This window comes from Lampetra fluviatilis, chromosome 31 (assembly GCF_964198595.1).
Source record: "Lampetra fluviatilis chromosome 31, kcLamFluv1.1, whole genome shotgun sequence".
NCBI classification, from domain to species: domain Eukaryota; kingdom Metazoa; phylum Chordata; class Hyperoartia; order Petromyzontiformes; family Petromyzontidae; genus Lampetra; species Lampetra fluviatilis.
The window spans coordinates 10,446,515-10,470,703 of record NC_136305.1 but is presented as its reverse complement, the minus strand read 5'-3'; the positions used below and the strand labels follow the sequence as shown (position 1 = coordinate 10,470,703).

At 53.4% G+C, this 24,189-nt stretch overlaps 1 protein-coding gene across 1 annotated transcript in view; it reads right to left on the bottom strand.

Moving 5' to 3' along the window:
• Positions 1-9,329: 9,329 nt before the first annotated feature.
• LOC144943394 (angiotensin-converting enzyme-like) overlaps positions 9,330-24,189 on the bottom strand; it is a 42,847-nt gene continuing 27,987 nt past the window's right edge. Inside the window, exons 19-26 of the mRNA XM_078870754.1 lie at positions 18,315-18,487; positions 17,691-17,914; positions 16,672-16,816; positions 16,112-16,210; positions 14,986-15,108; positions 13,082-13,263; positions 11,650-11,725; positions 9,330-9,342 (exon numbers count right to left, since the gene is read on the bottom strand). Of these exons, the coding sequence (XP_078726880.1) occupies positions 9,330-9,342; positions 11,650-11,725; positions 13,082-13,263; positions 14,986-15,108; positions 16,112-16,210; positions 16,672-16,816; positions 17,691-17,914; positions 18,315-18,487 (1,035 nt within the window). The remainder of the gene's footprint in view (positions 9,343-11,649; positions 11,726-13,081; positions 13,264-14,985; positions 15,109-16,111; positions 16,211-16,671; positions 16,817-17,690; positions 17,915-18,314; positions 18,488-24,189) is intronic.

The following is a 24,189-nucleotide window of genomic DNA, read 5'->3' as shown; positions in this document are numbered from 1 at the left end:
CCCAGTACCGTACCACCATCTGCATGTACTCCCAGACCGTCTCCTGGCGAAGTCCTAACGCAGGCTCGAGGCCGCTTTGCTTCCGAGATCGGACGAGATCGAGCGCGCTCAGGGACTTTGGAATCATAGCGAGTTCCGACCCTGAGGCTGTCCCCCCCCACCCCCCTCGCGCTGTGACCCCCGCCTCTCTCCAGACCCACGGTGGCTTGGAGATGTTAACTACCTCGCCTGGTATACAGGAGGTCGTGGGTTCGATCCCGACACCCTGATGCCTGCTGAACGTTGGGAATTTGCGCATTCTCCCAGTGTTCGCGTTACCGCTCTAAAAAAATCTACACGCTGACAAGCCACTTCATTGAGCTATCATTTGTGGCCCGGTCTCTTCTGAAAAAAAGAGTTATACAGCTCAGTGTGGCCTCACCTGGTAAACCGCCCAATGCTCCATAGCGATTAGGGGCCATTCATAAATGACGTCACGCGATTTTGGACGATTTTTGACCCCCCCCCAGTCAGACCCCCCCTCAAATATGACGTCACAAATCTCTGCCCCCCCCCCCCAATTGTTTTTTTAAACATGCTTCATATCGCTTTCAACTATTGTCATTGTAGTGCGTATTTAATGTGGCGCTGCACTCTGATGTTATAGGAGGAAACATTTATTAAAAAGTATATTTAATTAAGTAGAACGTGTTGTCTATATTTATTTAAAGTTGCGCATTTTGATGTGACGTCACATTTCTCAACCCCCTCGTCACACATCGTCACAAATGTCTGACCCCGCCCCCCCAGGTGCGTGACGTCATTTATGGACGGCCCTTTAGCACGGTTGGCTACGTACGGTGCGAAAGAAGTTCAACATAGAGCTCCCACAGTCCCACACCCCCTGTGAATTCCCGTCTCCCCCATACCCCAACGCCGTTTGCTCCCCCCACGGTCTTGGCCACTGAGAGCGCGGGGCGCCCTCTCGCGCCTCCACGTGGCACTGCGGGGAGCCCGCGTCACGAGTTGGACACCGAACCCGGGCGGATCGCGTGGCGTGAGACGGGTGAGGTGGAGCGGTGTGCAGTGCGCCGAGCGAGGGCGGTGGTGGTGAGCGGGGGGGGTGTGGTGAGTGAGGGGGGTGTGGTGAGCGAGGGAGGGGGTGTGGTGAGCGAGGGAGGGGGGGGGGGTGAGCGAGGGGGGAGTGAGCTGGGGGGGGTGTGGTGAGCGAGGGGGTGTGGTGGTGAGCGAGGGGGGGTGAGTGAGGGGGGTGTGGTGTGGTGTGGCGAGCGAGCGAGGGGGGGGGGGGTGAGCTGGGGGGGTGTGTGGTGAGCGAGGGGAGGGTGTGGTGAGCGAGGGGGGGTGAGCGAAGGGGGGGTGTGGTGAGCGAGGGGGGGGGGTGTGGTGAGCGAGGGGGGGGTGTGGTGAGCTGGGTGGGTGGTGGTGAGCGAGGGGGGGTGTGGTGAGGTGAGGGAGGGGGTGTGGTGAGCGAGGGGGGGGTGGTGATGAGCGAGGGGGGGTGGTGGTGAGCGAGGGGGGTGGTGGTGAGCGAGGGCGGGTGGTGGTGAGCGAGGGGAGTGGTGAGCGAGGGGGGGTGGTGGTGAGCGAGGGTGGTGGTGAGCGAGGGGAGTGGTGAGCGAGGGGGGTGGTGGTGAGCGAGGGGGGGTGGTGGTGAGCGAGGGGGGGTGGTGGTGAGCGAGGGGGGGTGGTGGTGAGCGAGGGCGGGTGGTGGTGAGCGAGGGGGGGGTGGTGGTGAGCGAGGGGGGGTGGTGGTGAGCGAGGGGGGGGTGGTGGTGAGCGAGGGGGGGTGGTGGTGAGCGAGGGGGGTGGTGGTGAGCGAGGGGGGGTGGTGGTGAGCGAGGGGGGGTGGTGGTGAGCGAGGGGGGTGGTGGTGAGCGAGGGGGGGTGGTGGTGAGCGAGGGGGGTGGTGGTGAGCGAGGGGGGGTGGTGGTGAGCGAGGGGGGGTGGTGGTGAGCGAGGGCGGGTGGTGGTGAGCGAGTGGGGGTGGTGGTGAGCGAGGGGGGGTGGTGGTGAGCGAGGGGGGGTGGTGGTGAGCGAGGGGGGGTGGTGGTGAGCGAGGGCGGGTGGTGGTGAGCGAGTGGGGGTGGTGGTGAGCGAGGGGGGGTGGTGGTGAGCGAGGGGGGGTGGTGGTGAGCGAGGGGGGGTGGTGGTGAGCGAGGGCGGGTGGTGGTGAGCGAGGGCGGGTGGTGGTGAGCGAGGGGGGGTGGTGGTGAGCGAGGGCGGGTGGTGGTGAGCGAGGGCGGGTGGTGGTGAGCGAGGGGGGGTGGTGGTGAGCGAGGGGGGGTGGTGGTGAGCGAGGGGGGGTGGTGGTGAGCGAGGGGGGGTGGTGGTGAGCGAGGGGGGTGGTGGTGAGCGAGGGGGGGTGGTGGTGAGCGGGGGCGGGTGGTGGTGAGCGAGGGGGGTGGTGGTGAGCGAGCGGGGGTGGTGGTGAGCGAGGGCGGGTGGTGGTGAGCGAGGGGGGGTGGTGGTGAGCGAGGGCGGGTGGTGGTGAGCGAGGGGGGGTGGTGGTGAGCGAGGGGGGGTGGTGGTGAGCGAGGGGGGGTGGTGGTGAGCGAGGGGGGGTGGTGGTGAGCGAGGGGGGGTGGTGGTGAGCGAGGGGGGGTGGTGGTGAGCGAGGGGGGTGGTGGTGAGCGAGGGCGGGTGGTGGTGAGCGAGGGCGGGTGGTGGTGAGCGAGGGGGGGTGGTGGTGAGCGAGGGGGGGTGGTGGTGAGCGAGGGGGGGTGGTGGTGAGCGAGGGGGGGTGGTGGTGAGCGAGGGGGGGTGGTGGTGAGCGAGGGGGGTGGTGGTGAGCGAGGGGGGGTGGTGGTGAGTGAAATGTCGCGGTCTCTCCGAGCCGTGCGCTGCCCGCTCAAGGCGTCGTCTCTCCGTGCTGCGTCTTGCCAACTCAAGAGCCATTATCTTGAATCTCCGGGCAGCAGGTAAGTGGAGGTAGGCTGCCCAGGGCTGGCACCCCTGTCCGCTGCATTAGGACGTTCAGAGGAGATATCAACGATATCAACGGAGTGAATGATGGATGCATCAAAGGCCACGTCGGGGAAACGCTGAGAACCCCCCTGGCACGCGTTCAGTAGACTTCGTAGGGGCAGGGCGTAACCGTTGCTATTTTTTTATTTAAAGCTTTCGTGACTGGAGGGATTCATATTCTTGGTTCTTTCGGTAAAGTCACGTAGAAGGGAAACAATAAAATAATTAAAATATGAAACACTACAATTCTCACGACGTTTCGACTGCAACACAAGCAATCATCATCAGGTGTGAAAACAAAAGCAAGAAAATGTAATGATTCCCTTCTACGTGACTTTACCGAAAGAACCAAGAATATATACATTGCTGTTTTATTTACTATTTTACCAGGTAAGGCCACTGAGCTATGTAGCTATTTTATGGCCATCACAAATGAAAGCTCTACAAACTAAATTTCGATTTACAGCTACATACTATTAACATTCCTTCCCTTTATTAATGCTTCCCCCTATCCCCTCCCTTTGATGCTGCTATTCCTGCATAATGCACGGGCAAAACATGATTTTAAACCCCCCGCCAAACCTCCTACGCCAGGGGTCCTCAAACTTTTTAAACAGGGGGCCAGTTCACTGTCCCTCAGACCGTTGGAGGGCCGGACTATAGTTAAAAAAAACTATGAACAAATTCCTATGCACACTGCATATATCTTATTTTGAAGTGAAGAAACAAAACGGGAACAAATACAATATTTAAAATGAAGGACAAGTAAAGTTAAATCAACAAACTTGCCAGTATTTCAATGGGAACTATGGGCCTGCTTTTGGCTAATGAGATGGTCAATGTCCGGTTCCATATTTGCCACTGCTAGTCGTAACAAGTGATGCAAGTGTGCATCCGTTAGTCTAGATCTGGTTGGAGATTTCAAATGTTTCATTCTGGAAAACGTCTGTTCACAGACATAAGTGCTGCCAAAGATGGTTGCCATTTTGAGTGCATGGTTCCTGAGATGAGGATATGTCTCAGAGGGGAGAGATGCATAGAAATTATGAAGGCTGCTTGACTTGAATGCGTCTTTCAGAGAGTCACAATTCTGCAGTTCAGCCAGTTCCATTTGGTAAATTGTATCCACATTTTCAATGTCAATAGAAAATGGGTTACGGAAAAGCTGTATGTCCTGTTCATGGAGATGAAGCTCTTTAAATCTAAATTGGAACTCCTTTTGCAATTTTTCCAGTGAATCCACACATGTTTTGTTTGGGAATTGCAAGCAATGGTTTTTCCGCTAACAGATTTTGAGTTGTGGGGAGATGGCAGAAGTTTTCCTCCTTAACTTGTTTGATGAGGAGGCCTAATTTTACTTCAAATGCTTTGACATGTGATTAAATATCACAGATGAGCTTCCCCTTTCCTTGAAGTTGCACATTGAAACTGTTGAGTAGCTCTGTTACATCTGTCAGAAAGGCAAGGTGCCATTTCCATTCTGCATCATTGAGCTCTGGTACTTCTTTGTTTTCTGAAAGCAGAAAAGCTGTAATCTGTGGAAGTAAGTCATAGAAACGTTTCAAAACTCTACCTCGACTCAGCCAATGGACTTCTGTGTGGTACAGAACATCTTCATAGTCAACATTTAGTTCAGACAGAAATTCCTGAAATTGTCTGTGGTTTAGTGCATGAGCTCTAATGAATCTTTATTTAGGAGCTTTCGTGACTGCAGGAATTATTCTTTGGTTCTTTTCGGTTAAGTCACGTCTAAAAATAAAATAATAAATTAAAATAACATATTACGACGTTTCGATTGCAACACAAGCAATCATCATCAGGTATAAAAGAAATAGCAACAAAAATCTAACTAGAAAACTATAGACAGACATACAAGCAGACAGACATCACAACGGCACACAGCAAGAGGACACACATCGGCACAAAGAGAGGGGTCGTTTCTGTGACGGTCCCTTAAATATAGAGAGGGTGGGGCGGGGATGGAGAGAGGGAGGGGGCAGAGAGAATTAGCATATCAATGAGTGTACGGCCACGTACTCCTGTTGCAAGTAAGATGACAATGTGGAAGGGGCACGCAAAATTGAAAATTAGGAGACAGGCACACGAAAATTAAATAACCTAGAAAAATATCGAAATGTGATGTAATACAACACAGAGAGTCGGTTAACACACAATTAACGCATAGCCTGGTTGATTACGTGTTTCAAAATTTGCTAAGTTAGAATTTTAAGTGTGAAAATTCCGAAGAGAGGACACAGGCAGAGAGAACAAATAGCCAGAAAGAAAAAGGATAAGCTTAAAACTTCCCCGTATAAGTGGTTCAATCTTAATTTAGGAGCTTTCGTGACTGCAGGAATTATTCTTTTAGACGTGACTTAACCGAAAAGAACCAAAGAATAATTCCTGCAGTCACGAAAGCTCCTAAATTAAGATTGAACCACTTCTACGGGGAAGTTTTAAGCTTATCCTTTTTCTTTCTGGCTATTTGTTCTCTCTGCCTGTGTCCTCTCTTCGGAATTTTCACACTTAAAATTCTAACTTAGCAAATTTTGAAACACGTAATCAACCAGGCTATGCGTTAATTGTGTGTTAACCGACTCTCTGTGTTGTATTACATCACATTTCGATATTTTGCTAGGTTATTTAATTTTCGTGTGCCTGTCTCCTAATTTTCAATTTTGCGTGCCCCTTCCACATTGTCATCTTACTTGCAACAGGAGTACGTGGCCGTACACTCATTGATATGCTAATTCTCTCTGCCCCCTCCCTCTCTCCATCCCCGCCCCCCCCTCTCTATATTTAAGGGACCGTCACAGAAACGACCCCTCTCTTTGTGCCGATGTGTGTCCTCTTGCTGTGTGCCGTTGTGATGTCTGTCTGCTTGTATGTCTGTCTATAGTTTTCTAGTTAGATTTTTGTTGCTATTTCTTTTATACCTGATGATGATTGCTTGTGTTGCAATCGAAACGTCGTAATATGTTATTTTAATTTATTCTTTTATTTTTAGACGTGACTTAACCGAAAAGAACCAAAGAATAGCTCTAATGAAGTTAACACAAGATTCCACAATTTTCATAACAGAGTCCCACTTCAGTGATTTACTACACAGCGCTTGTTGGTGGATGAGGCAGTGTATGGCTATTGGATGAGAATGGTTATGTTTGTCCATCTCTTGGTTAATGCGAGCAATTACTCCTTTCTTAGACCCCACCATGCTAGGAGCACCATCAGTTGTCACACTGGCTAGTTTAGCCCAGTTCAGCTCCAAACCATTCACAGTTTGGCAAACTTTTTCATAGATATCCTCTCCTGTAGTTCTTCCTTTGATGTTTTGCAGTGCAGCAAGCTCTTCTGTGACTTCAAAATAGTAATTCGTCCCACGAATAAAAATTATAAGTTGTGCAGAATCACGAACATCATTGATTTCGTCGAGTGCCAAGGAAAAATAGGAAAGTTTTTTTGCGGAGTTTTGCAAATGCTGATGCAAATTGTCTCCCATTTCTTCAATCCTCCGTGTAATTGTAGGTCCTGAAAGACTCACTGTACTAAATAAATCGGCCTTCTCTGGACACATCTCTTTGGCAACAGAAAGAAGGCATTCTTTAACAAATTCTCCCTCCACGAATGGTCTGCCAGTGCACGCTATTAGCTTGGCAACTTGAAAACCTGCTCGCAGTGATGAAATATTTAGCTGCTTCTGCTTCACAAAAGTATTTTGCTGAGTTGTTAATGTATTTTTCAGTTTTAATATTTTATCTTTTCTCACTTCTCCGACCAAACAATCATATTTATCTTTATGTTGAGTTTCATAGTGTCGACGTAAATTGTATTCTTTGAACACAGACACTATATTCTGGCATATCAGACACACAGCTCTTTCCTTGTACTGCATGAAAAAGTTATCATAAGTCCACTGTTCTTTGAATATCCTACACTCCGAGTCAATTTTTCTCTTTCTTGACATCATTGTTTCCTAGGGAGTCAAACTTGCTATTAGTAAAATACCAATATATATACAGCGCTACAAAAACAACATACCAGCAATAACTTTGCCCACACAGAGACATACAGACTGCACTGCCCATCAATGCAGTCTGATTGGGGGAACTCCGCTTTTACCCCAGGCTCACACTGGTGCGGGTGCCATTAAAAAGTTAATTACACCTGCAGTTTTGTTCACAGATCGCAGTACATCCCCAGCACACAGGAATATCACTGGGAGTGGAGTCGAGGGGCAAGTGAGGGAACTGAGGGAGGGAGAGCCAGTCAAGCGCAGCCAGGGGAGGGCTGGCAGCCTTAGGCCTGGGGGGCAAGTCCAGTCAATTGGCCCATTGAACCATTCACCAGCGCAGCCCAATGAGTGCCCACCGCCGCAGCTCAATCAGTGCTCACCAGCGCAGCCAAATCAGTGCTCGCCACCGCAGCCCAATCAGTGCCCACCACCGCAGCCCAATGAGTGCTCACCAGCGCAGCCCAATTAGTGCTCACCAGCGCAGCCCAATTAGTGCTCACAAGCGCAGCCCAATTAGTGACCATGGGCCGGATAAATGTCCTCGGCGGGCCGCATGTGGCCCGCGGGCCGTAGTTTGAGGACCCCTGTCCTACGCATTTCACAAGTAGTATTAATCGCATATCTGCATTTTTCATGAATATGCTAAAATTCCTATTGGTATGTAAATTATTTTGTCAAGACGCTCTTCCACCTCCCTCCCAGCTTAAATAGACGCTCCAAGCCTGGGGTGTGTCATTCAGACTCTATCTTCTTGACAGACCTGTTCTTCACCTGAGGACGGCTGCTTGCGTTGTGGCCGAAACGTCGTGAGAATTATTTTATTGGTTTATTTTTATTATTTTGTTATTTCCATTCTACGTGACTTTACCGAAAGAACCAAGAAGACTCTGCAAACTACCTTGCGTGGAAATGTTAAAGTAGCAAAATACTCCAAACGCGTGGTGTTGTCGACATATGGAGGGGGAGGGGGGAACCGGAGGAAGCGAAGAAAAATCCACGGGGAGAAAATGCAAACTCCAAACACACAGGCGTCAGGTTCGGGATCAACCCCACAACCTCCTGTATACCTAGTGAGGTAGTTAACATCTCGCCACCGATCCGATCTGATTCCTGTGAAGCTTAAAAACACAATCCGATTGGAGATATTAACTCATCCACGTACGGATCGGGAGTGAAAAGATAGCATCGAATTGCGTTTTTATGGGCTCATCCGCCTGTAAGGAACGATTTTTTTCCCAATGAAACATTCCAAACGGTATTATTAATTCATGTACAGTTTTATCTTTTTTTTACTGAACAAAAAAAATCTATAGTTGACTCAAAATGTGCCGTGCATTGTGTAGAATGGGTGCAGAGTGCGTGGGAGAGTGAGTGCTGAGGACACCAAAGGACTTTTAATTGAAACGGGAAGGTTATGGGTTCAATAACTGGCATGAGGAACAATTTACATGTCAGAGAACTCCTCATCTTAAACAGCCATGATCAATCCACTGCTGGATCAACGCTTTCCCAAGCCGCCTCTGACGATCTTGCGACGCAAAACTCAACGGATTTCATAGCTCCATCTCCTTGCTGGACGAGCTCCTGTGACGTACGTCCACATATTTAGTTTTTTTTTTCAGTGATATGTTTATTTGAATGTGAAAGACAATGCAAATTTTGGCAACAAAAAAACCCCAAATGTTAGGAATCGCTTCGCGCTCATCAACACTCTCGTTCACAGGCTTCAAACCGTGAAGGCCGGATAAGCTCATCTATTCCGTGAAGTTCTAGAGTTGATCGTGCGCAGATTTCTGTAAATGTCTAAGGGTGCTTTATACATGTAAATTATTATTATTACACGGCACTGCGTCACCAAAGTGGAGAGTGAACGCGACATCCAGCACACTCCAAGTGCAGAACGCCAACAAGCATACCTTGTGTGTGGACTATACCCGTCTGAAGCACGGCACATTCGTGGGAAAATGTTGACACCGATGGCCAGGGCCGGATTAAGGTTTTTGAAGGACCCCAGGCACTTCTGTTTCGTAGGCCTTCGCTGATAGCTTTCTGCAGTTGCTACTGCTGCCTCCATGTTACCACTACATCTGTCTCGGCCTCGCTATGCGCTGCATTACACCACTATCCGAGTAGTTAACCTCGCATTCAATAAACCTTCAGAGCCAGGGTGAACATCCGATTCCAACGTATTTAATGAATAGAACGAGGTAAACCTGATGGGAAAACACAGCACAAAATACAGCATCTGTTAATACTTGCAATATCAATACAATTGTAGTGGCGTGGAATGAGTCACTGGAGCGCGTGCCACTGGGAGATTGGTAGACAATAGAATTAGGGGTAACAGCCCGTTCTACCAGTTGCACCTGCGGGCAAGGCACGGAGCAATCTGGGGGATCCAGAGAGGTGCGGGCCGAGGGCGGATCCTGGCCACGCTGGGCGGGATGTAAGGCGAGCTCCGACTCACAGTCGGGGCTGCTGCGATCTGGAGTGGAACTCCTCATGCCGTCGTGATCTTCACCCCCTTCAAGCTGGGGGTCTGGCAGCATGTTGGCTGTCCCGACCCGGTGGGTGGTTATCCCCTAAAGGCTGTGAAGGCCGGAAGAAAAGAGAGTACCTCTTACGAGTGTCTGTGAATTAGTACACTCCACAATGAATGAATACTGCAGCATCATAACATTGTCTTAGATAACATGAATCTCAATAATAGGTCCTGGATGGACCAGGCACCTTCATTAGCACTGAATACCTATACAACAAGAGAATAAGCTACTGTGTTAAATAATGTCACTTTGTATAATCACCATACTGCAGCCCAAATGTTCAGTGCTGCACTTAACAAAGACTGTGGATGAAATACTTCTTCATCCTTGCTCTCAAGAACGCATTAAAGTTACATGGGTACAAGTCTGGCTCAGCTTATCCAACTACAAATAACATTCACAATAATGCAAGTGGCAGGTTTTGTTGTTAACTAGGCCTCATATTTATCAAAACAATTTCACAGCATTATAAAGGCAATCCTACCTAACATAGCAGCATCCCCAGTATTATAAGAACATAAACGAACCTACAATGTTTCTTAAAGTCCCATAATGAACAGATGCACCTGTCTTCACTGTGATGCTAATTGTGCCTCAATGTTGTACTCTTTGTAATGGCTGACACCCCTGCCTTGCCTCGTGGCTTCGAGACCCTTAACTCCTTACTTCCTGATCACGTGACCAAACTCAACACTATATCAGGAAGTTCCTGTGTAAACACCCCCCCCCCCCCCATATCAGAACAACAGCCGCTGGTTACTCGCTTGTTTCACGCAGATTTCGTCTTGCCGCTGGACAGACATCGTTACTGCTGATGCGTTCATTATTTAGTCTGTTGCCGTAATTCGATGGGAGCGCGCTGCGTGCCTATCCTTGCTCTATAAATATATTTATTCGAGAAGATATCTTGGGTTACATTTTTTTTATAATACAAAATAAAACATGGTCAAATGTGTTTTTTTACGTAGGCCCTTTAGTTTTCATAGGCCCTACTGCGCCTATTGGATAATACGGCCCTGCTGATGCCAAATGGCCTGATGGAATACGTGAAGGTGGGGGAGCAATTGTGCACTGCATGCATCGTGTATGTGCATGGTGGCCAGTTCCACGTGCTGATCGCATCGTAAGCCTGCGGCCTGGTATGGCATCGATTGGAGGCCGCCATGCAGATTCATCATGGGAATCAATTTACAGTCGGGGACAAGAGTGAATTTACACGGTAATTACAGGTGCATCCACCACTACTGAACTGTATTGTGTCACCTGTTCAAGAAATATTAATTCTGTATAAATAAATTACATATCTCCTTAAATCACTGCAGCGGCAGCAAAAGTTACGCGATGAGTTGGAAAATTATTATTTAGTTAAGCACGTTTAGCGATTTAAGAAAGTCGGCGGCAATGATTAGCGACGATCGATCGTGCGTTCGGAAAACGTTGAAACAGTCGGCTTCACGCTCCTCCCGAGGGGGGGGGGGCCCTCTCTAAAGAGGCGACGACGCTGCCAACGACGACGCAGACGCCGGTGAGAACGCCGCCAAGTCACTCGGCGTCCCTCGTCAGCCCGGAGGGAGCGAGCCCGCCTTGGTGGAGCGCCCTCCCGGTTAGCACGGTTGGCTACGTATGGTGCGTATGAAGTTCAACGTAGTCCAGAGGAGCTTCCGCTCATCGCGGTCACGGGCCGCTTCCAAGAGACCACTCGGCTGACGCGTCCGAGCGACGGTCTTGTGGACGCGCCTCGTCAGAAACCCCCCCCCCCCCAAAACTTCCTTTCAGCGGACGCTTTTAATTCCACTGAGTAGCGTGCAAAAACCACGAGGGGCCATGGCGTTTGCCTCCCTGGTGCGTGAGGTCGGGCGGGTGGGCGGGGTGCGATGACGCGAAACGAGCGCCATGCGCGACGCCGATCTCCCAAGCCGCGTGTCGGAGGCGGTGGTGGTGGTGACCGGCGGCGGCGGTGGTGGTGACCGGCGCTGCCGTATCCGAAGGGCGGCGGCGTCGTCTCGGCGACGTCACGAAGCGTTCTCTGGCCGGGAGGCCGGCGCGCGATTCTTCCAGCGGCGGACGGCGACGGCGCTGGCGGCGGCGACGAGCACCGCCGCTGCCGCGAGCAGCAGCAGCAGCAGCCACTGCGCCGCCGCGGCCGCTCGCTCGCTCACCTCCATCCCCAGGAAGGTGGAGACGGGCGCCGCGCCGTAGCCGCCGTCTGAAACGCAACGACGGCGCCGCGTGAGCCTCCGTGCCCGGCCCCCCGTTGCCGTCCTCCAGCGCGGTCGTTCTCAACCTTTTACTTGGCTACTGCCCCCTCCCACCTTGTTGACGTTTGTTTCACCCGAGCACCACCCTCCTTGCCTGACCTCGCATGGCTCTGAGAAATAAATGTATGAATAATGAACGCCAATATTTTCACCAATTCTCCGTTTTGTGAGGTATCCAAACTAGCTCGTAACTGCAAGCGAATGCAAAACATGCAGCGGACGCTCTGTGATGCGTGACGTAATTATGCTGCTAACCCCAGAGCGATAAATGCTCTGATGCGTGTGGCATTGTCTTTGAAGTGTTCACATTTTGGCGTTGTTCTCTGGTCTGACACTGGTAGTGAGGCTACAAAAGGCTAACACTGGTGAGACGAGGCCCTCTCTGGTGTAGGCCAATCAGTTCAAAGACAATGCATTTATTATCAGAGCATGTTTGTCTGCATGTTCACCACAAGTACGTGTGGTTAATGCAGACTTGATTCCTTGCAAAAGGTATCTGTGTGGTATTTTAACATCTTAACTACTGCTTCATTGCCAGAAAAAGTAAACCCTTTTCTTATTTATCATCATAACAAGAATATAATATTTTTTCCGAATTCGGTGTAAAAAAAAAACTCTATATATCAAGAGCCGTATTGCACGTGAATAACGTCACGAATCAGTCCTTTAAAGGGCCAAAAGCTATTTGCAAAAGGTATTTATTTGGTGTTTGAACATCTTAAAAGCCTGTTTTATTGCCAGAAAAGGTAAAACCTATTCTTATTTTTTTTATATCTTGATTTGAAGCTTTCGTGCCTGCAGGAATCCATACTCTTTGATTCTTTCGGTAAAGTCATGTAGGTAGTAATATATTATTATTATTTTTCATACTTTGAAACTGGCAAAAAGGTCCCATGATATGACATAATTAGGTTGTGCTCACTGGTTTCGATTGGAAACCCGCATTGTTTACTGTCAGTGGGTTTAGAAAGGTCTTTTATATCGTTCTAGGTTACCATATGGATTTAAATTTCATCGCAGTTATTTTACATTGCCAAATTCATACATAATTATTCACCAATGACTCTCCCTGCACGACACAATTTCACACATTTATAAATCTCCTCCCGTACCCTCCTGGGGGGACATTGCCACGTTGGTACCCCCCCCCCCCCCCAGGGGTCCGCGTTCGCCCGATAGAGAACGGCTGCTCGAGCAAAGCGCGTCGGGGCTTGGCGAAACCGCCGACAGAATCGCTGCGACGAGGAGACTGGTGGACCTGGTGGGGGGGGGGGGGGGGCAGCGGGGTTGTCGCGACCACTCACACGGGCGCCAGTCGTAGCTCGGCCAGCCCACGACGTCCCCGTGCTCCCCGTTGTGGCGACGCAGCCACAGCAGCAGCGGCTCGAAGTAGCGCAGGAGGGCGGCCGCGGACATGGAGCGGTTCCCCGTGAGCACCTCCAGGGCGTCCTGCCAGGGGCGGCTCGCGCCCAGCCGCATCGCCTCGCTGCACGTGGGGGAGACGCACGCACGCGCAATTGTGATGATGAAAAATCATAACCCCAAAACTATCTCTGAATTTACAACTTGGCCCGAATTGTTCTCACGCCTTAGGAATTCGGCGATGGTGATTTAGCACGCCCCGGTGGTGAGCAACAGTTGGAGATGCAATTCCACGTGATTTGGCTCTTTAAATTGCTTTGTTGTTGATGCGCCGCCTTTCACATTGTTTTTGGGGCCTCTGTGTGAGGTTACATTTTCCACGGCGCCGGTGTTTGTGGCCACAGAATGCACACAGGAAGAGAGGCTTTTGTTTTCCACTCGTGTATCTCGTTGCTCGTGCGGATGCGGTCAAGCGCCGTCCATTGTTTCTGTGGGAAGATCTAAGCTGAGCAGCGTTGACCGTGGACTCGCCGGGAGGAATGGGGCGTCGTTTACGTACACACGCACGTACGTTGAACTTCTTTCGCACCGTACGTAGCCAACGGTGCGAATCGGAGGTGCGGGGGAAGGACAACAAACTATGGATCTCTGTGTGAGTCTATGGGTCTCTGTGTGAGTCTATGGGTCTCTGTGTGACTCTATGGGTCTCTGTGTGAGTCTATGGATATCTGTGTGAGGCTATGGGTCTCTGTGTGAGTCTATGTATTTATGTATGTTGAACTTCTTTCGCACCGTACGTAGCCAACCGTGCTAATCCAGAGGTGTACCACACACTCGGCGTTGACAAAACCCTCCCCGTTCATCAACAACGGCGAACAGTTCGTTGGTGTGAACTTTAATTCGCAGCCCTCTCGATCCACTTTTGAACGAGGGCCTATCTCCTCTCTCTCCCTCTCCACGTTGTGTCGGTCAAAGAGGTTGTTTGGCCATCACAATCGGAATCTTTGTTTATCCTTTGAGAAATCCGACGAGCTATGAAGCTAACTTGTCACAGACGGTCCAGTAGGGACAGGCTAAAAAGTTACAACAAACAAAGAATACAAACAACGATGGGAGTGCAAAGTATAGGAAATGTAAGCAAATCACTCTAAATAAATAAAACAGATAAAGTATATCAGTACACATTGCATACTACACCAATTCCTAAGCTTGGGCAAGGCAGCAATAGCAAAAACAGTTCCAGACCACGCCAAGACAACGCAGAGTCCCTCAATAAAATTGCACGTTAATTTTGAAACTATCGATACACGGGTAAGGATGAAAGTTACAAATCACATTTGAACTTCACCATGCTGGCCCATGTGCCCCTGGAGACGGGTGGCAATGTTCAATATGAGTAACTGGCCTGTGAGACGGGGCTGGGTGTCCTTGAAACTAAACTAAACTATTTATTTTACCAGGTAAGGCCCACCACTGAGCTATGTAGCTATTTTTCAGAAGCGACCTGGCCACAAATGATAGCTCAACAACGTGGCTTATCGTGTGGACCTTTATAGCAGCCAAATACCCAGAGAAAAACCCACGCGACCACGGGACGAACATGCAAACTCCAAATATACAGGCGTCAGGGTTGGGATCAAACCCACGACTTCCTGTGTACCAGGCGAGGTAGTTAACATCTCGCCACCGTGGCACCCAACTGGGCTGTGAGACAGGGCTCGGTTTATTTCACACTTGAGGTCGGTGTGAACTGCAGAGGGGAACAGACAAGGCGACCGGGACAGAGCAATGTGAAGCGTGCGGTGTGTGTGGGGCGTGAGGGATGATGATGACAATGACGACGCACGCTAGCAGGCTGCCCGCCTCCGTGGAGCCGTAGATGTCGCACGTGTGCAGCGGCCCCGTGTGCCCCGCGCGGAGGCACAGCGCCTCGTGGATCTGGAACTGGAGGATGTAGCTCACGAAGTACCTGCAGCCACGGCAGAGCGACGCGCTCGATCGGGACACTCGCTCGGGACGCCGCTAGCTCACTGGCTCCGGACGCTCGCTCGCTCACTCGGGACATGGCTCAGGGCACTCGTTCAGGACGCTCGCTCGCTCACTCGGGACGTTGTTCCCCTGAACAATTTCTCACTCGCTCGGGATGCTCGCAACGCTCGCTCGGGACGCTCTCTCAGGAAGCTCACTCGCTAACTCGCTCGCTCGGGACGTTGCTCAGGGCACTCGTTCGGAACAATTTCTCACTCGCTCACTCGCTCGGGATGCTCGCAACGCTCGGGACGCTCGCTCACTCGGGACACTCTCTCAGGAAGCTCACTCGCTCACTCGCTCGCTCCCTGGGCGGCGCTCCCACTCGTGTTTTTTTTTTGCTATCGGCTTCAGGGTCAGGAAGACTAAAAAAATCTATTGGGACGTCTCGCAGCGAGCAGTGCATCCCAGAACTACTCAGGAAGTAATTTAAGCGACCTCATGTCCTCACTCGAGGCACAATGTTTAAATGCCACCACAAGATTGCTCATCCCATGTCAATCAAACTAAACATGTTTAATCTAATATGATAATTTTGTGTTTTGGTGCAATCATTGGTAACTGGACCGAGAACATTAATTCAACTCACTGGGAACTCGGTCCAGGCATGGGTGGCTGGCTCGCACTGAAGATCTCAGCAGTCTCAGCCCAGTGCTCTGATACGGCCATTATGGGCCCCCGAACCATCTTGCTACCTCGGGTTCACACTTATTAACGCCTTGATGGACTTTACAGCCACACGCATGGTCCCATACCACCACAGCGCGGTATTGATAACACGGACGCACTTAACTGTATAAAATCTCACTTGGAATAGCACCGAATTATGTGAGTAGCATTTTACTGGCCTGACCATCCGTGTGTTAGCCCTACTTCTCGCGCTCCATGAAGCCCGCTTGCGGACCAGGTGTGTGCCCGTGTGTGTGAGTGGATGTGAAGGTGACCTGATGTAGGGCACGCAAGATGGCACGTGGAACTTGGCCCCAGGGTCAAAGTCGGCTTCCGTGCGGGGGACAGGTGGACACACGCCCTGCAGCTTCAGTCTGTCGGCACAAACCACGAAGTCACCCTTGCCGCCCTTGGCGCCCTCGCCACCACATTGCCCGCACCACCACCGTCATGGAAGGATCGCTGATCTACTGCAAGTGAACTGCAGGCTTCAGTACAGATATTCCGCCATTGAAACTGCCTCTTTGATCCGTCGGGCATTTGCACTGAACTCTAAGAGTCCCATTCGTGCTGTAGTACGGCTCGATTATATCAAAGAGGCATCGATGCCGTACTGGAACGATCCCGAGGAAGCCTCAGTCTGGCTGCAGTGCCAACGTGTGCTCGTGCATTTATGAAAATACGCGAACGCCACGAACACATCTTGCCCCGCGCGGCGACGTCACAGCCGCACGGCTCATCGGCTCCTCGGCAGCTCGACAGCCGAGACTGGGGGACGCGGCGTCGCGCTCCTATCCCGCGCTGGCACGTGGCCTACCCCCACCCCCCCCCCCACCTGTGCTCCCACCACGCCTGGTTGTACTGCTCGGGCGAGACGCGTCCGTCGAACACCTTCCAGCGCCACTGGTCGATGAGGAATCCGAACGGCAGGAAGGCCACCTTGTCCAGGGCCATGCTCATCAGGAAGTTGATGTCGCTCTCTGCTCGCGCGCACAGCGCAATGGCGGTTTAAAAAGCGGCCTCCACCGCGTCGATCGCCGCGAGCCACGGGGGTCACGCGAGTCGCGCTCCGTGAGCGCCCAGCGCCCGCTCTGAACTGTATGCCTTTTGGCGTCCTCTGGTCTAGCACCAATTGAGACGAGGCTCAAAAGAAAGCCGTCTCTGGTGTGGACCAATCAGTTTCAAGGACAATATTACCAGAGTGTTTTTTGTTTGCATTTTGACCACAAGTGTTGTGGTTCATGCACACATGGTTCCTTATTACTGACCTAAAAATATATGTCTTTTATTCAGAAGCGACCTGGCTATCACAAATGACAACTCGACGAAGTGACCAATCGCGGTGAATATTTATAGCAGCCAAATACTCGAAAAGCGTGCTGTCGATTCTAAATGTGCGAGGAAAAAACAGGAGGGCCCGGAGAAAAATCCACGAGACCACGAGGAGAACATGCAAACAGCAGGCGTCAGGGTCGGGATCGAACTCACGATCTCCTGTATACAAGTCAAGGCAGTTAACATCTCGTCACCGTGGCGCCCCACTCTCCTCGAATCTCCAAGGCTCAACAGAGTCGATCGTGAGCAGCGCTTGGATGAGCGACCATGATCGCACGCCCAGTTGTCATCGGCGTGGCTATGCGGCCAGCAGGGGTCGTGCAGCAAAATCCACTGTTGTACTGTACTTATAAGCTATCCGTCTATGCCCCCGGGCCTTAAACCAACCCGCAGTGACCGGTGTGGCGAAGTACGGTCAAGTGACCCCCCACAACACCTCGCGGCGAGGGCAGACCTTCATCCACCAGTGGATTGACAAAAGGGTTGCGGAGGGACGGACGGACGGCCTTTGACGCTCACCGTAACTCTCTTCGGCCTGCTCCAGCAGCCCGATCTTCTGAAGGTGACGCGGCGTGGCCACGGACAGCGCCATGACGTCGCCGATGGCCTCGTGGAAGCCCGGGTTGGCGCCGTCGCGGAACGGCACGGGCTGCTCCTTGTACTGCAGGAAGTACTGCACGTGGCCCATCTCGTGGTGCGCCGTCACCAGGTCGTCCATCGTCTGCACCGTGCACTGCTTGATCCTGCGCGCCAGGCCAGGACGCGCGGGTGTGGCGGGCGTGTCGCGTGCCCCCGCGTGGGCCGTTCACGCAGGTGACCAACAAGCGCGATTTGAGAGCCTGATTCACACTTGTTGTTATCCGTGTCCCTGTGGTGCCTGGCCCACCGCTCTCCTCCAATCCCCTCCGTCACCCAGAGCAATCAAGAGCCACGGTCGGAATGTCACAGGAGATGTCACAGGGGATGTCACAGGGAACGCCACAGGGGATGTGACTAAAAAATGATGAAATGTCACAGGAGATGTCACAGGGGATGTCACAAGGGATGTCACGGGAAGTGACGGAATGTCAAAGGAGATGTCACAGGGGATGTCACATGGGATGAAGAGGACATGACAGCGAGCACAGGGCTGTGTCAGCTCACCTGAAGTCCTTGCGGTTGTGGAAGTTCCAGGCGGAGGCGTGGCACACCACCTTGCGCCCGTCCGCGGGCTTCTCCAGCATCGACTTATTCCAGAACTCCGGGGGCATCGGGATCATCCCCAGGGATCGGAAGAAGTGGTCCGACTCCTGGAACATCCGCAGGGGCGTCCAATTCTGCACCCGGTGAACCAAGCGGTGGTGAGGGGGGAGGGGGAGGCAGCCGTTCTTTCTGGACGACTCGACCATTGAGGAAAGATGATAATTGTTTTTTTACCCTTTTATCTGGCAACAAAACTGACACCTTTTTTACAAGGAGTCATGTTTGCATTGACCACAATACCTGTGTAGAGGTGTAATTGTGTATGGGCGCGGATGGCTAACAAACACAAGGGGCGTGGTTAGGGCCGTACACAGAGGAGGTGCTCACACCGACGTCCGCACCTGCATCCCCCACGGGCCCCTCCCGGGGGCCGAGTACCATAAAAGGTGGTGAGCCGGAGGGCTCGAGGTCGAGTATCAGCTTAAACCAGCGAAGACTGAAGACCAGCTAGAATAGGCCCCGGAGCTCCCCTGGCTCGCTGTCCTTGTCAGGGCCGACCAGGGCAAGCCGGTGGCGTGGCCCCGAGAGCCCAGACTGACGTTCTTATAAGAGCCGGTCTGGAGACTCAGGGTGCCGGGATCCCAGCTTGACCAGGGCTGGGATAGGTAGCCTCCCCTAGCTCCGTAGTGGAGGACTTGGGCTTAGGTTAGCGGGGTTAGATGTTGTGTCTCCCTGTTAGCCGAGTGAAGGGGACGATACCCCCTTAAGTACTGTGTGTACCTGTTACTGTGCACAAGTTGGTGTTAATAAATAAGTGTGCCTCCGACCCCGTCGTCAAAGCCTCCTGAATACTTACTACATCTGGGGTCAGAAGTAAACGTTCAACGATGGACACACGAGGGACGACACGTACCAGGGAGTCGGAGATGGAGGACACCGCGGCCGAATCGCCACCAGAGATGGCCGAGGTCGGCTCGGAGCAGCCGGGGCCGAGTACACCCGCGCTGCTACGACAGGAAGGGGGGGATGCGTCGGCCGAGGGACTTCGGCTGGCTCACTCCTGTCTGGCGGAGCTGCTGTACGCTGCGGCCGCCGCGTTGGAGGAGATCACGCGGCTGGGGGCTGGAGGGGCTGCGCGGGACGACGACGGCAGCCGACGCGCGGCGACAATTCCCGCCACCCCGACGCGGCTCGCGGTTAAATTTCCCGCCATCACTACAGTGCGAGCAGAGGGTGGGGCCGGCCCGCGTCAGGTGACTGCTGAGGGCCAAGCACAAGCCGTGACATCATCAACACCGGCCAGCGCGTCAACAACGGAGGGACCGGCGATGCCATGCTCGCAGCCCGCCCACACTGTAACGTCTGCTGGGAACGACGGAGCGTGATCCGCAGCCACGGACGTCGCGTTACAGCAGCGACTGCCGCCTCTCAAAGAATTCGTGGGCGCGGACGGAGACTGGGGCGGCTTCAAAAGGCGGTTCATCGCCCATCAGGAGATGGCGAACTGGACGGACGCCGAAGCACTACGCGCGCTGCCGGCGATGCTGGACAATGACGCCCTGGCTACTCTCACCTCGGCGCCTAAAGAAAAGCGCGCCACGCTGCACTTGGCGCTGCAGCTGCTGTCAGCTGTCTATGGCCCGCCTTCTGACTGCAGGCAGCTGTTCCACAATCGTCATCGGGGCGCCAAGGAATCGCCCCTGGCCTTCCGGACGGCTCTCCTGGCCCTGGCGAAGGCAGCTTTCCCGCTGATGGACGAGGAGGGAGTGGACGCTATGGTGGCTGAAAAGCTGCTGCTACTCGCGGATGAGCTGGACGTCGCCGTCTTGGCTCAAGACGACGCAGAGATGTCGTCCTTGCTGGTCGCGCGCCACATCCACGGGGGCTTGCGGTCCCTGCGTCGCAAGGCCGCCAAGGGGGTGGCCGGCCATGCCATGGCGGCCACCACCCTCCCATCGGAGGAGGTCTGCGGGGTGGAGCGGCGGGGGGAATGGAGATCGGCGGCACCACAGGCTCGGAATGGACCGAGCTGCCAGGAGCAGCCCAGGCCATCTGGGGCGCTCACACGCTGCTACAACTGTGGCCTTCAAGGCCACGTTGCTTCAGGATGCCGGGCTCCCCGTCAGCGCGGGGCGACACCTCGTCAGGACGCCGCACCGTCTCCACCCAAGCTCCAGCAGAGAAATACGGCGAGTCGTGGCACCTCACACGTTTGGCCCATGCACACATCCGACATTTTAATTGACACAGGAGCGTCGGCGACCATTATATCTGATTTGATTTATAACATTCTTCCCGTTCAAAGTCGTCCCTTGCTCCCCGTTGACGTGCCATGCTATGCTGCTAACGGGGGCTCGCTAGGCATCATTGGCCAAATCCGCGCCAAAATATGCATTGGAGACATTAAATTATCCGGCCCTGTTTTGGTTTCCTCCTCACTGGCGGTTCCGTGCCTGTTGGGGACGGATTTCTTGGCCAAAATGCCCATTCGTATCTTGATCGACCAGGGGTGCATCGAGCTCCCGTCGGGTCGACGCGTAATGTTTTTGTCTTCCCCCGCCACGGAGCGTCGGGCATTTGTGACCGTGCAGGCGCTCGTGGCAAAAACTGTGCGCGTACCCCCGGGGGCTCAGATGCTCGTCCCTCTTAGGTTGCGTCGGCCGTTTGCGGAGGGGGTTGCGGATCGGGGGGTCTTGTTGGGACCATCTTGGGCCGGGGTCAATGGCCCCGATTTACTAGCGGCTCAGACCATGGTGAAAGGGGATGGGGACCCCTTCATTGCAGTCCTTAATGTAGGATCGCGAACGGCCGTGGTTCCTCAAGGGACCGTGCTTGCACACGCAACGCCGGCACCCTATGAGGAACCACTCGTGGGTCAGGTAACCACCGATCCTCCGTCACGACCGCATTCGGACTCTGATGACGGATGGCTGGATGCACTTTGCGCGGGATCAGTGGACCTGTCCGACTCGCAGCGTGCGCAGCTGCGAGTTCTCCTGAAAGAATTTGCCGACGTTTTTAGTCAACACAAATTTGATATTGGTTGTACTAAATTGCTGCGACACCATATTGACACGGGTGACAGCGCGCCAATCCGCCAAAATCCCTTTCGGCTGAGTCCCGCCGAAAAGGATCATGTCAAATCGGCCGTTGATGACATGCTAGCCGCCGATATCATTTCCCCTTCCAACAGCCCGTGGGGCGCGCCGATCGTTTTGGTGAAAAAACACGACGGCTCACTGCGGTTTTGTGTCGACTTTCGGCGATTGAACAAAATTTCTGTCGCAGATGCGTACCCGCTTCCTCGAATGGATGAGTCGCTCGATGCCTTGGCGGGGGCGCGATTCTTTTCCACCCTGGATTTACTTTCTGGGTTCTGGCAGCTTCCTCTGGATGACGAATCCAAACCTAAGACCGCTTTTCGTACACCGCAAGGTCTCTTCCAATTTAACCGCTTGCCGATGGGCTTACATTCTGCGCCGGCAACTTTTCAGCGGTTAATGGAACTGGTCTTGGCAGGCTTGCAATGGGGTTCGTGTTTAATTTACTTGGACGATGTCATCGTCTTTAGCAAATCCTTCGAGGAACACCTCCAGAGGTTGCGTGCTGTTTTTCTCAAAATGTGGGCTGCCAATTTGAAATTTAAACCGCAGAAGTGCCATTTGCTCCGCGAATCGGTGCGGTATTTGGGTCACATTGTTCGGCGCTCGGGGATATCCACTGATCCTGCCAAAACGGAATGCGTCAGCTCCTGGCCGATTCCCACCTCGGTGAGAGAGGTCAGGAGTTTCATTGGGTACGCGTCGTACTACCGACTGTTTGTGGCTGACTTCGCTACGATCGCGAAACCATTGCATGCCTTGACGTCCAAGGGAGTCAGGTTTCATTGGGGGCCGGAGGAGGAGGCTGCTTTTCGCGCCCTCCGGAATGCCCTGGTGGGGGCTCCACCGTTGAATTACCCCGATTTCTCACAACCCTTCTTGCTCGATACAGACGCAAGTAACACAGGCATTGGGGGCGTGCTGTCCCAGCTCATTGGGGGCGTAGAGCATGTGGTGGCTTACGGTAGTCGGGTACTGTCTCCGGCGGAACAACGGTACTGCGTTACCCATCGGGAATTATTGTCAATTGTTTATTTCATTCAGCAGTACCGCCCGTATCTGTACGGTCGGCGTTTCACCGTCCGTACAGATCATGCGGCTCTACAGTACGCCCTGCGGGTTCAACAACCATCGGGCCAGTTGTCTCGATGGTTGGAGATTCTCCAAGACTACGACTTTGTCACCACATATCGTAAGGGCGTCCGCCACACGAACGCTGACGCCCTGTCGCGGTTGCCACCCACTTCAGAGTGCACTTGCCTCTTGGGTTCGGGGCGTTGTAGGCCCCCGAACGTGACCACCGATTCGGTCCTCGTGGCCACCGCCGATGCGCCTTCGGCTTCGGGTCCTTTCGAGCAAGAAGGGAGGGATTCGTTGCTGGGGTTGTCGGTCGTGGAGTGGGGACGCCTCCAAATGGAGGACACCTCCCTCCTCGCTCTGAGCCGTCGCACCGGGGGGGTTGGTCAGGGGGTGGCAAACGTTGACTCGTGGGGGTTGTTCCAGGGTCTTTTAATGCACTGGGACGGAAAATCCCGCCGCCAACGGCTCGTGGTGCCTGCAGCATTAAGGGGTAAGGTGGTATGGGCTGCTCATGAGCGGCTCCTGCACTTCGGGGTTCACAAGACCTTTGCCACGCTCCAGCTCGATTTCTTCTGGCCGGGCATGGCAAAGGACGTGGGGGATCTCCTGGGGTCGTGCACGCAATGCGCGCAGCGGAAGCCACCAGCAAGGGGGTCCAACCCTCCGCTGCAGTCCATAAAGGTTTCCCGGGTTAACGAGCTCATTGCTCTAGATATTCTCGGGCCATTTCCCGCTACACCCAGGGGAAATAGGTATTTATTGACAGGGGTCGAATACTTCACGAGATGGCCTATGGCCTGGCCCCTGGCCAACCAGTCGGCAGCAGCCATCGCGGAGGCCTTTGTCCAGGGCTATGTCCTCGACAAGGGTGCTCCGGAACGGCTGCTGACTGACCAGGGTAAGAATTTTTCGGGGAAACTCCTCCGCGAGGTGTGCGACCTCTTGGGTACGGAGAAAATTCGGACCTCCCCGTATCACCCACAAACTGACGGGATGGTGGAACGGCTGCATCGGACTATCACGTCCATGCTGTCCCAGCAGGTATCGGAATCCCAGACAGATTGGGACCTTCGCATTGCCGGTGTGTTGCAAGCCTACAGGATGGCTCCCCATGCGGCCACCGGATTTTCCCCTTTCTTTTTAATGTATGGCCGCGAGGCTAACCCCCCTGTGACGACCCAGCTGAAGCTCTCGGCGCCTCAGGCGAAGTCTACATTGTCCGAACACGTTAAATTTAACATCGGCAAATTATCTGAGGCGCGGGAAGCGGCCGTGCAAAATTCTGAACTCCGCCAGAAGGCGAATGAGAGGCTTCGGCTGGGGCGGGTACATGTGTTCAAATGGAAACCAGGGGACAGGGCATGGTTGCACTGTCCCCAGGTGCCGCTGGCGACCTCGTCAAAGTTGGTACGGCCGTGGCGGGGGCCCGTGGAGGTCGTACAGGTCTTGCGGCCGCAATGTGTACGTGTCAAATGGGGGAGGCGTCGGTGGTACGTGCACCCCTCAAGGTTGAAACCGTTCATTGCGCCGCCCCGTGGTTCGCACACACACACGCATGGCCAAACGTGTGAGGGGTCCGCCGACTCCCCGACGTCGCTGCTCTCGCCTAACCTGACATCAACTGTTCCATCTCCAGGTGCAACTGGAGTGACGGG